General features: G+C 46.8%; 1 protein-coding gene across 1 annotated transcript in view; it reads left to right on the forward strand.

The window, feature by feature from the left end:
* The window catches only part of plxna1a (plexin A1a), a 172,398-nt gene that overhangs the window by 152,739 nt on the left and 7,159 nt on the right, over positions 1-12,500 (forward strand). The window contains exons 23-30 of the mRNA XM_062541106.1: positions 1,955-2,021; positions 4,850-4,996; positions 5,381-5,540; positions 5,907-6,010; positions 6,113-6,209; positions 8,111-8,301; positions 9,821-9,990; positions 12,330-12,500. The exon at positions 12,330-12,500 is cut by the window's right edge and continues 42 nt beyond it. Of these exons, the coding sequence (XP_062397090.1) occupies positions 1,955-2,021; positions 4,850-4,996; positions 5,381-5,540; positions 5,907-6,010; positions 6,113-6,209; positions 8,111-8,301; positions 9,821-9,990; positions 12,330-12,500 (1,107 nt within the window). The remainder of the gene's footprint in view (positions 1-1,954; positions 2,022-4,849; positions 4,997-5,380; positions 5,541-5,906; positions 6,011-6,112; positions 6,210-8,110; positions 8,302-9,820; positions 9,991-12,329) is intronic.

The following is a 12,500-nucleotide window of genomic DNA, read 5'->3' on the forward strand; positions in this document are numbered from 1 at the left end:
ATACGCACACACACATGCACACACACACACACACACACATACATACACACACACACACACACATACCACGCTCGCGCACACACACACACACACACACATACACACACACGCACACGCACGCACGCACGCACGCACGCACGCACGCACGCACGCACGCACGCACACGCACACACTCACACACACATTGGATTAGTGTGCGTTTTGAAGCGTTTGAAGACACGGTTCCTGCCATTTGAAAATTCAGAAACCAGCTTGGCTGCCCACAGTAATGCTTGCAGACAGAAAAGCACAGGCCAGCACACCGGCATGCCGATCCTGCCCACTCTCAGTGATAAGGCTGTCTGTCGGCGCTCTCCTCCTCATGTCCCTGTCAGAGAACATTAGCACCAAGACTGGACGAGAGAACACACAGGAACACTGCAAACTACCATAACACTTCATAACACACACACACACACACACACACACACACACACACACACACACACACACACACACACACACACAGAGTGAGAAGCACTGCAATGTTGTCTACAAACAAACTTGAGTTTCTACACAGAGGAATTCTTCATGATCTTATGGAAGCAAAAGTGCTCCATTGAGAAACAGAAAGAGTCTGATGAGAAGAGCTCATTGCTTATCAGATGGAGCAAAGTTATGGTGATTAGATACAACAACAACAACAACAACAGTAGCAGGTGCGGTGAAGTCAATTAATGAAAAAGATACTGTTGGTAACACACCTATAATTCACCCTCACTTTTTGTTTTCAAAACTATGCTTGAGTTACGGTGGGAAGGTGTAATTAAAACTGAACAAAAACGTTACGAAAAGCACTTCAGGTCAGTGCAGCTGAACTAATGGAGAGAGTGCTACAGCCTTCCCGTGGACCGGGTTGCTCAGCCTGTTTTTTAAACAGACTTCACAGACTGACTACCTGTTCATCCATCTGGGGTCTCATTTCGCCCCATTCCTGTGAAGTGTGAGATTTTTATCTGGCTGGCATTTCTTTGTGTTGCATTCTCAGATACTATGAAATGGACTCTTTTTTTAGACAGCTTTATCGATACCCCCGCTAGTTTATCTCGACGTTGGGCTTCTTAACGCATTTTTACTGATAGCAGATCAGATGCTGGCATTCAAGAGATGCGCGGTCTGATCTTTTCCGGAATCTCAAACAGCCTAAACAAAAAAAAGCTTCGGCTATTTCAGAGCCTCACTCTCCGCAGAGTCAGAGGGACCAGACAAAGACAAAAAAGCGTTGAGAGATAAATTAGCCTTGTTTCTCCAAACGCTCACTTCTCTCCGCCTTTGTCTCCTCGCGTGTGTACACACACAGCTCACCCTCGGCCCACTCCCTCATTAATGGAGAGATGATTTATCGTCATCCTCACTGGAGAAAGTGGCGTAAAGTGAGGGGATGTGTGCCCGCGCACAGCCAGATAATGTAAAGTGCTCCTCTGGGGTGTGTGTGTGTGTGGTGTGTGTGTGTGTGTGTGTGTGTGTGTGTGTGTGTGTGTGTGGTGTGTGTGGGGCGGGGGGGGTGGCAGGAGGCAGAGCAGAGCACTTGCCTCCAATTGCCAGAGCCATTGTTGGCTTTTTTTTAATGTAAACACAAAGAAAGGATGAAGTGATGATTTCCTCGACTCAGTGGAGTTGTGCGACGGACGCCTTCTATTGATGCCGTTTCTGCTAGAGTTCAGCGTTAGTGCTCAGGACTCTGCAGCTGCAGCGCTGAACTTGAGAGCCTATGTAATTGACTGAAGTGCTTGACTGAATTAACATTGTCAGTGGAGGAGAAACACTGTGTGCCTGCCTGCCTGCCTGCCTGTCTGTCTGTCTGTCTCTTGTTGTTGTTGTAAAGTATGGCCTTTGCTCCGCGGAAAAGATGTGCTGACGGGGGAGCCGCGCTCCTGACTGACGGCTCCGACTGTTTTTCTCATTCCTCATTCAGGACGGAGTCTGTTGCCGAGAAAATGCTCACCAACTGGTTCACCTTTCTGCTGTACAAGTTCCTGAAGGTAGGCCACCACCACAGCTGCTGCTGCTGCTCCCCGCACACATCAGAGCCAGTCTCCCCTCATCCCTCTCTCCTTTCTTCCTCTCTCTCTCTTTCTCTCTCTCTCTCTCTCTCTCTTTCTCCCTCTCTCTCCCTCCCTCGCTTCCATTCCTCCGTGGGTGCTGAGGTTTCATCAGACCAATCACGCTGAGAGGGCCGCGCACCGGTGAAAGAATTTTAATCAATAAGGAGACAGAGAGGCGAAAATATTTCCAATTTGCATTAGTTACTGCTGAAAGGAAGGTGTCTGGCAGTCAAAGGATAAATATACATTTTGGAGGCAAGCAAGTAAACACCGGTCTCTTTTCAAGCCCTTGATGCTGTTCACACTCCCATCACTGGACGCTATAGCCAGCAGACAGACTGTTTCGCATGCACGCAAAGCAGATAGCCCGCCGATGTCCTATCGCAGACATTTAAGTATATGTGTGATAAAAGCTTGTTTTTGAAGTCGTCTTCAAAGCTCCTTGAAATGATGCATTTTAAATGAGGGTCTTTGGCGCCGGCCCCACGGGTTTTTCATATGTTGCCTGCAATCTTGAGATGAAGCTGTCAATGCTGTAGGCGCATGTCAGAGATTGTGAGCGCTGAAAATCTAAGGCATCCAGTCCCTTGGTTGCTCTTGACAGTCGAATTAGCATTCTGGGCACTGGTCGTTTATCCAAGGCTGTGCTAAGACCTCACCGCCATTGTAATGTGTGTTTTTTTCTTCTTTTTCTTTTTTTGCTCTTTTTCTAATGAAGATCTTAGGCCGAGCTGTCATCAGCTCTTTTGAACGTTGCCAGGCTTCTCTCTCCCCTGATGCTCCCACCTCGTCCTCTCTCCATCCTCTGACGCACCACCCCGTTCCCAACGACCCACCCACACACGCGCATGCATACACACACACACACACACACACACACACACACACACACTCCCTCCGTGTTGCTTCATTTTTGTCTCTGCCTTATCAAGAGCAATAGAAAGTGCCGGTCGAAGGCAGAGAAGGGGAAATTAGGGATCATTTCGCTGACAGGCCTGCCGCACCAAGGTCTCTTCCAAGACTGATGTAGACACCTTCCGTTTCTGGTTAGCAGCTGTCTGGCTAATTAGTGCAGATGCTAACGAGACGTTGACAGCATATGGTGTTGGAGGGGGGAAAGAGTGGTGGGCTCTTCGTGTGTGTGGATGTCAGAGGCTTGTATTTCCACATTTACACACACACACACACACACACACACACACACACACACACACACACGAGGACCAGCGCCACCACCAAATCTCAATTACACTTGACCTTGCTCATGGAACGTGCTGTAACACAAAGCCCAGCGGAAATCAAATTTCTCTTCAGTGTGATGAGGACATGGGAGAGTGTCACCAGTGTAGCATGTTCCTGTGACTTCCAAAGTTGGCTGCAGCCGGTAGGAATGAAACACGAGCTAATTGCGTTTAAAAGCCGTAATTGCTCAGGGAGACAAAGAGAAGAAGACACCGCTTTTACTGTCACGGCCCGCGGAGACAGAGCGCTAAATGTGAGACGCAGGGCCTTACCGAGCGCCATTTTCTGAAAAATTTTCTGCGAGGAGAAAAATAGTTGAAACAATTTAACTGTAGGGAAAATAGGATCAGCGTCCACACATTTTATGATTCAGTCTTTCAAATTAGATTGTCTCATAGTCATACCTGAGAGAAGAGAAAAGAGAATTACGATAGCATTTCTGAATCCTAAACGTTCAGACAGTATTTAAACGTTTGGATACACATTTCTTTGACGTTCACTAGTTTGGCCGTCCACTGTCCCCGTACCTGGCTCAGCTTGGGCCCACTTTAGTGCTTCTCGAAGTCTGAGTACTTTTTAAGCACTTCCTCCCAATCGTTAACATCCTGTTCAGCCTCTCCATCAACTGCCACCATTTCCCACTGTTTTTCCCCCTCATTTCAACTGTTTGTCTTCCCAAGTGTATTTCATCTCTCTGTGAGGAAGGGTAATGGCTGTATTGATTGGCAAGCTCTTGTGATTATGTGAAAGCAGTGGACATCAAATGGAGTGATAGAGGGGAGCCTGCCTCTGGTGTCAAGCTGTGAACAAAAGCAGACTGCTGGCATGGGCTGAACATGCAGCCTCTCAATCTCAGCGTCTGTGGAAATGGGATGTACACCATATCATATAGTATATTGTGTACTGTATATATGCCTGCATTTCCTCATGGAATTGTCTAATGAAAATGGCAGATCTGTTATTTTGAGGTACAAATGTGCCGGAGAATCAGGCGAGAATATCTGTATTCATATCCATGTTTGATCGTCTTTCTGTCATCACCGTGTCAGAGTATGCTTCTCTTAGTGATCATAAGGAGAAGGACACAATTAGTGCTACTCATTTTGACACTGCACCAATTGCTGGCTCTGTTGATTTATTGATTCCCTCTCTCATTTTCTATCCCTCTCTCTCACATCTCCCTCTCCTCTCTCCCTCCCACCCTCTCTCTCCTTCACTCCCTCTCCATCTCTCCCCCTCTCATCTCCCCGTCTCCTCTCTCTCTCTCCCTCTCCCCTTCCTCTCTCTCTCTCCCCCTCTCCTGTCTCCCCCCCTCTCTCTCTCCCCCTCTCCTCTCCTCCCTCTCTCTCCCCCTCCTCCCTCTCTCTCTCCACTCTCTCTCCCCTCCTCCCTCTCTCTCCCCCTCCTCCCTCTCTCTCTCCACTCTCTCTCCCTCTCCCTCTCTCCTCTCTCCTCTCTCCCTCTCTCTCTCTCTCCTCTCCCCCCTCCTCCCTCTCTCTCTCCACTCTCTCTCCCTCTCTCAGGAGTGTGCTGGGGAGCCTCTCTTCATGCTGTACTGTGCCATGAAGCAGCAGATGGAGAAGGGCCCCATAGACGCCATCACGGGCGAGGCACGCTACTCCCTGAGCGAGGACAAGCTCATCCGCCAGCAGATCGACTACAAGACCCTGGTCAGCGCAGCCGCCGCACACAGTCAAATAAACATGTACCCAGCGGGCGCCCACAGACCACTGGCCACTCCATTAATGCACAGTCTTCCAGTGGAGTCCCACACACTCTATTTGTACAGTTCAAAATACTAGACTTACGGTGTATGATGGCTCTCTATTAAGGTATCTCTATAAGGGTACACTCTCCCTAAGCCATTTCTGCACATATCTGTGAGAAGGCAACGTAACAATCCGCACACAGAATAGTTCACAAGATATATTTTTTTATTATTAAGTAACATTCCAGGCTTTTGCATCCCTTCCTCAGACTGTGTCTGTGAGCCTTGAAAGCGTTTATTGACTCTGCAGCGCTGACTAATTGTTTGTGTGTTTGTCCCCTCGCAGACTCTCCATTGTGTGAACCCGGAGAACGAGAACGCCCCCGAGGTGATGGTCAAGTGCCTGAACTGTGACACCATCACCCAGGTGAAGGAGAAGCTCCTGGACGCCGTCTACAAGGGCAGCCCCTACTCCCAGCGGCCCAAGGCTGGGGACATGGACCTCGGTAAGAGTAAGATCTGTTCACACATTGACCATAGAAATAACTGGATCCAACGAGTGTGGTGTACAGTATTTCAGCTTCAGCACAGGGCCAATAGTGTGAGCAAGACTGTGCCTGTGTACACCTCATTGAAAGTGCATGTTTTTTTTTATATGAAAGAGTAATCATAGATCGAAAGACACCTAGACATTTTTTTTTTTTAAATTATATGGTCGGGTTGTTTTTCTATCTTTTCTGAAAAGTGTTTTTCTCTTTAAAAGTTTGTCCCTTCACTCAGTTTGTCTGCCTCAGTGAGAAGCCATTTCAGAGCCCAGTCAAATGAATGTTTTTGGATTCTTTTGCTGACATGGTGTTTCGGTCCGTTGGCAGAGTGGCGCCAGGGCAGGATGGCTCGAATCATTCTCCAAGACGAGGACGTCACCACGAAGATCGACAACGACTGGAAACGCTTAAACACCCTCGCTCACTATCAGGTATGCCAGGGACACGACGTTCTCCACACAGCACAGTTCCGCTTGTTCGTGTTTTTGGAACGTGTTGCACAGTGTCCTGATCCCGTCGTTCTCCCCGTGTAGGTTACAGACGGGTCAGCCGTTGCCCTCGTGCCAAAGCAGAACTCTGCCTACAACATCTCCAACTCCTCAACGTTCACTAAATCTCTCAGCAGATATGGTGAGTATCTCTGTCCCACTCCTCAACATTGACTAAATCTCTCAGCAGGTATGGTGAGCATCTCTGTCCCTCACCTCTCTAGTCTAATGGGAAGTCTCTGTTCAGGCTCTGATGAACAGCCAGTGATGAACTTGTGAATACATTAGAGCATGAACATCACAGTTGAAATGAGCCTTTTTCTTATGCCTGCGTTGGACTCTCCTGGTTTCATTTGTCTCTGGAAGCTGATAACACACTCAAAGCGAGAGAGAGAGAGAGGGAGAAAGAGAGAGGGACAAAGAGAGAGTGAGAAAGGGAGAGTGAGGAAGAGGGAGTGAGAGTGGTAGGGGAAAACTGGCACATACTCTTCCTCAGAAAAGGAGGGACATGATTGCATTGGACCACAGACACTCAGAGCTATGAAACGTGGTGCTGTGGCGGCCAGCGAGTCCATCTGCAGTACAGCAGTCATGTGTGTCCTGCATTGTGCTCGCAAGTGTGTCCTCTCTCTTGGAGGCCCCACATTGTTGTCATAGGCTCCGTTGTTGGCATGGCAACTGAGATTGGAACGGCAAAGCCTATTTTTTTTTCTTTTTACCACAAGCCTCTTCCTACCTGGCATTCACCTTGATGGCAGCATGCCTTCAGCCAGAGCAATTATTCATGATTACTGTCTGCATAGCCCCGCTAAAATACCCCAACAACAAATACCCGCGATATCTACAATTATGAAAATCCTCCCAGCTACTCGTCTGCGGAGTCTCTGATTCGGCAGAACTGTCTGGATTCTTGGCCAACGGCGAAATGCAAACCAGCCCCCCCCCCCCTGGCTCCCGCTCATACTGAGCGGCACGACAGATTGGCATCTCTTTGGTGTCCCGAGCTGACTTTTGACACCCGTCCGATTAACGCTGAAGCCGGGCTTTCACATCGCCTCTGGGGAGGTGTACAGACACTGGCTCTCCAAAACTCCAGTTGAAATGATTGTTCCTGTACTGAGGGGAATATTAGGTACAATTTGTGTTTTGTGTGTGTTTTGTGTGTGTTTTGTGTGTGCGTGCGTGCGTGCGTGCGTGCGTGCGTGCGTGCGTGCCTGCGTGCCTGCGTGCCTGCGTGCCTGCGTGCGTGTGTGTGTGTGTGTGTGTGTGCGTGTGCGTGTGCGTGTGCAGTGGGGGGGTTGCAGAGAGAAAGGCAGTAAGAAATAAGACCATGCACTAATGGCCTTCAGCTGTGTAATTGCCCACTGACTCTTTCTCTCAGCTAGTGCTTGTCCACTATGTCAATTAATTTGCATTCTTAGCCACCGTTTGTCACCACTTTCCCTTTCGTGTTTTGCTTTCACTTGTTTGTAATTGTTGCTCTTTCTCTGAGTTCTGTTTTGTTGTTGTTGTTATTGGAATCGGTTTAAAGCTGTGCTTAGTGAACTCCTTGATGGATGCATTTGAGTGCTTGAATGTGTCCACCCAAAAAAAAGCCTCTGTTGGTACAAAGTGACCTTTAATGGAGGCACACGCATTGTTGTCTTTGAAAAACACACTGAGGATGAAGATCTAAAGCCTGGGCACTGTCCTCACACTCTGTCTGTCTGCCTCTGTGTGTGTGTGTGTGTGTGTGTGTGTGTGTGTGTGTGTGTGTGTGTGTGTGTGTGTGTGTGTGTGTGTGTGTGTGTCTGGTCTCAGTTCATGGGTACACAACAAACACATACAGAAGCATAGGCTACTGGGTTTGCAATTGTGTCTAAGATTGTTTGTGTTCAATGAAATCTATTGTAAAATGTGAACACAAATAAAGGTATTAAAATGTGTGTGTGTGTGTGTGTGTGTGTGTGTGTTATTTGTGTGTGTGTGTGTGTGTGTGTATGTGTGTGTGTGTGTGTGTTATTTGTGTGTGTGTGTGTGTGTGTGTGTGTGTGTGTGTCTCAGAGAGCATGCTGAGGACGGCCAGCAGCCCAGACAGCCTGCGCTCCAGGACGCCCATGATCACGCCAGACCTGGAGAGCGGCACCAAGCTGTGGCACCTGGTCAAGAACCACGACCACTCCGACCAGCGGGAGGGGGACCGCGGCAGCAAGATGGTGTCCGAGATCTACCTGACCCGCCTGCTGGCCACCAAGGTACGTGCACTGTCCACTCTCTCTCTATCATCTCAAGATTCAAGATTCAAGATTCAATTTATTGTCATTCTCTCATGCACACGTGTACAAAAAGAAAATGAGATACCGTCCCCCTTAGCATTTGGTCAGTACACACATAAAAGAACCTAAGAGTCTTTACACATTAAATAGGGTTAAAAAATTAATTAAAAAATATCTTGAAAGAACATTTAAGACACACTACAACATCAGACACACTACAACATGATACAACATCTCTCTCCTCTCCTGTCTTCATTGTTTTGCTTCTTCATTGGTGGACACCAGACACGAAGAAAACAGACAAAACATCTCCCATGAGAATTTTCTTTAAAAAAAAAAAAAAAACACACATTGACAATTAATAGCCTGGAAATGATGGCATCGTAAGCCTTACCGTACGGTGGGTTCAGTGTCCAAATGTATCCCAATTGTCCATCTCTCTTTCTCACACACACACACACACACACACCCTCTCGCTCCCTCTCCCTCTCCCCATCTCTATCTTTTCCCCATTTGTTTTTCCAGCTGATTGCTTCCCCTTCTCTAATTGTGTGGGAAGGCGAAAATGGAAATGAGAAGCTGTTTACAAGCCTCTTGGGTGGTCAATTTGGCCTCATAATAAAAAGATAGATAAATGTGATGGGAAGGAGTGCAATCGGAACAGCGGGAGACAGGTAATTTGTTGCGGATCGAGTGCTCCTCAGTGCGTAGTGACAGAGAGGCGAATGGAATGCGTCGTGGGGGGGGAGGACGGGGGGGGGGCATGCTGGGTGTCTGGGTAGCCACCGTGACCAGTGGACGAGCCCAGCGGCATCCTGACGGTGCTTCGCTCTCCTGCTCCAGTCACCTCCTGAGGGCTGTCCTGTTATCATGCCGAGGGACCTTCAGCTCCGGGCCTGACAGAGACGAGAGGAGAAGGGCTGGTCCCGGATCAGTGACGCGGCTCTAGAATGAGCCAGAGACGCTGTGCGTGCGTGCGTGCGTGCGTGCGTGCGTGCGTGCGTGCGTGCGTGCGTGCGTGCGTGCGTGCGTGCGTGCGTGCGTGCTGTGAGAGGGTGATTGGGCTGGCGAGCCCATGTGCCAATGTCTCAGCCTCAACCAATGACACAGGTTTCACTCTAGCGGCGTCACTGATTTCAGGGTAGCCTACGTTTGATTTGACTTTGATTTCTTCTCAAGGCGCTAGGTCGATTTTGAAGTGCGTCGACGCTGTCAAGACTGGTTTCATGCTTAGACATCGGCATGTTCACGACCACCGCTGTGGCTCGAAAACCAGCTTAAACCACAAAATGCATTTGGTGATGGAGAACTGGGGGATTCTTTATTTTTGGGATGGCCGTAAATGCTGTTGCTTTTGCCTCACATAAAGCAATCATATGTCTGTATGAAGAGGGATTGAAATGTGTAAAAAAAAGAAATAATTCATGATGTTAGCATTCTGGCATGTGTCTGGGCCTGCGTTAATGCTCTGTGAATGGCGTGTGTTTCACTTTTCCAGGGTACGCTACAGAAGTTTGTGGATGACCTTTTCGAGACCATCTTCAGCACAGCGCACCGGGGCAGCGCTCTGCCTCTGGCCATCAAGTACATGTTCGACTTCCTGGACGAGCAGGCCGACAAGCACCAGATCACGGACTCCGACGTCAGACACACCTGGAAGAGCAACTGGTGAGGGGAACAGTGGAGGAGTGCCAACCAGAGGTGGAAAAGTCCAGTTTCACTGGAGTCCTGCCACCTATCTGTGCCCACCATTCATTTAAACCAGCTGATTCTAATTAGCAAACTCTTCAGTGAGGTAGAGCAGCTATTTAGTGAGATCACCAGTATTAAGTGCACAAGTGAAAACCAATATGTGGTTGGATTTTTGCTTTCTGAAGCTGGACTTTTCCACCTCTGGGGCTAACACCCGGGTGCAGGTGCTGGGAGGGTGAGGGGAGTAGTCATTCAAATGGCTAACCACTTAGGGCCTAAGTATTTGTTAGCAAAGCCTATATAGACTACTGCAACAACCAGCTGTGTTAGCGTCAAAATGTATCATTATTATTTTCTTCTCTATTAATTTGTTAAGTGTTCCAGATGTAAAGCACTTTGAGCTGCATTCTGTGTATGAATGGTGCTATACAAATTAAGCGTATTATTATTATTTGTATTTTTATTATTGCCTGTGTGCGTGTGTGCATGTGTGTGTGCGAGTATGTGCATGTGTGTGTGTGTGTGTTTGAGTGTGTGCTTTGATTGTCATTTTAATGCAGCGTGTATATTTCTCTTGTCATATGCGTCTCTTTGCTTCAGCGCGTCAGTGTCTGTAGATTATTGGATTTTTCATGTGCATTGATTTGTATGACCTTGAAGTTGCATACAGTACTGTATGTGAGCATGTGTGCTCCACCAGTGCATGGCGTTGTGATAGTGTTGACATGGCTCGTATGGTCCTGTATAGTACAGTATACAGTAGTGTCTGTAGATAGAAGCTAATGTATGTACTGTATGGTCTATCCGCAGTATGGTACTGTATAGTATAGTATAGTGTCTGTAGATAGAAGCTAATGTATGTACTGTATGGTCTATCCGCAGTATGGTACTGTATAGTATAGTATAGTGTCTGTAGAAGCTAATGTATGTACTGTATGGTCTATCCGCAGTATGGTCCTGTATAGTATAGTATAGTGTCTGTAGAAGCTAATGTATGTACTGTATGGTCTATCCGCAGTATGGTCCTGTATAGTATAGTATAGTGTCTGTAGAAGCTAATGTATGTACTGTATTGTCTATCCGCAGTATGGTACTGTATAGTATAGTATAGTATAGTGTCTGTAGATAGAAGCTAATGTATGTACTGTATGGTCTATCTGCAGCTTATGGTATAGTATAGGATTGTGTCTGTAGATAGAAGCTGATGTATGTACTGTATGGTCTATCTGCAGCTTATGGTATAGTATAGGATTGTGTCTGTAGATAGAAGCTGATGTATGTACTGTATGGTCTATCTGCAGCTTATGGTATACAGTGAGGAGAACATGTATTTGATACCATGCTAAAGTTGACTAAAAAGAGGAATATAAAATCATCATTTGACAATTGATCTTAATGTCTTAATTCAAAAATTGAGTAAAAATAAAACCGCTAACTACCCCAATTTTCTTTGTGAATGAAGAATGTTTCGTAAATAAATAAATGTTCTTCCTAAATGCTAGGGGGAAGGAAGTATTTGACCCCCAATGTAACCCTATGGGAATTTAACACATAGGGTTAACATTGGGGCAGGCAGATTTTTATTTTTTAAGGCCAGCTATTTCATGGATTCAGGTTATTATGCATCCTGATAAAGTTCCCTTGGCCGTTGGAATTAAAATAGCCCCACGTCATTACATACCTTTCACCATAGCGAGAGATTGGCATGGTGCTTTTTGCAGTAGGCCTATTAGCCTGTTTGATGCTCATTGAGCTCAATGCAAATCAAACAGGCTAATAGGCCTACTGGAAAAAGCACCATGCCAATCTCTAGCTATGGTCAAGGGTATGTGATGATGTGGGGCTATTTTAATTCCAAAGGCCAAGGGAAATTTATCGGGATGCATAATATCCTAGATCCATGAAATAGCTGGTCTTTAAAAATAAAAATCTGCCTGCCCCTATGTTAACCCTATGTGTTAAATTCCCATAGGGTTACATAGGGGGTCAAATACTTCCTTCCCCTAGCATTTAAGGAAAACATTTATCTATTTACGATACATTCTTCAATCACAAAGAAAATTGGTGTCCTTGGCGGTTTGATTTTTACTCATTTTTTAAATTAAGGCATTAAGATCAATTGTCAAATGATGATTTTATATTCCTGTTTTAGCATGGTATCAAATACATGTGCTCCTCACTGTAGTATAGGATTGTGTCTGTAGATAGAAGCTGATGTATGTACTGTATGGTCTATCTGCAGCTTATGGTATAGTATAGGATTGTGTCTGTAGATAGAAGCTGATGTATGTACTGTATGGTCTATCTATCCGCAGCTTACCGCTCCGCTTCTGGGTGAACGTCATCAAGAACCCCCAGTTTGTCTTTGACATCCACAAGAACAGCATCACCGACGCCTGTCTGTCAGTGGTGGCGCAGACCTTCATGGACTCCTGTTCCACCTCCGAGCACAAACTGGGCAAAGACTCGCCCTCCAACAAGCTCCT

This window comes from Sardina pilchardus, chromosome 7, assembly GCF_963854185.1.
Source record: "Sardina pilchardus chromosome 7, fSarPil1.1, whole genome shotgun sequence".
Taxonomy (NCBI): domain Eukaryota; kingdom Metazoa; phylum Chordata; class Actinopteri; order Clupeiformes; family Clupeidae; genus Sardina; species Sardina pilchardus.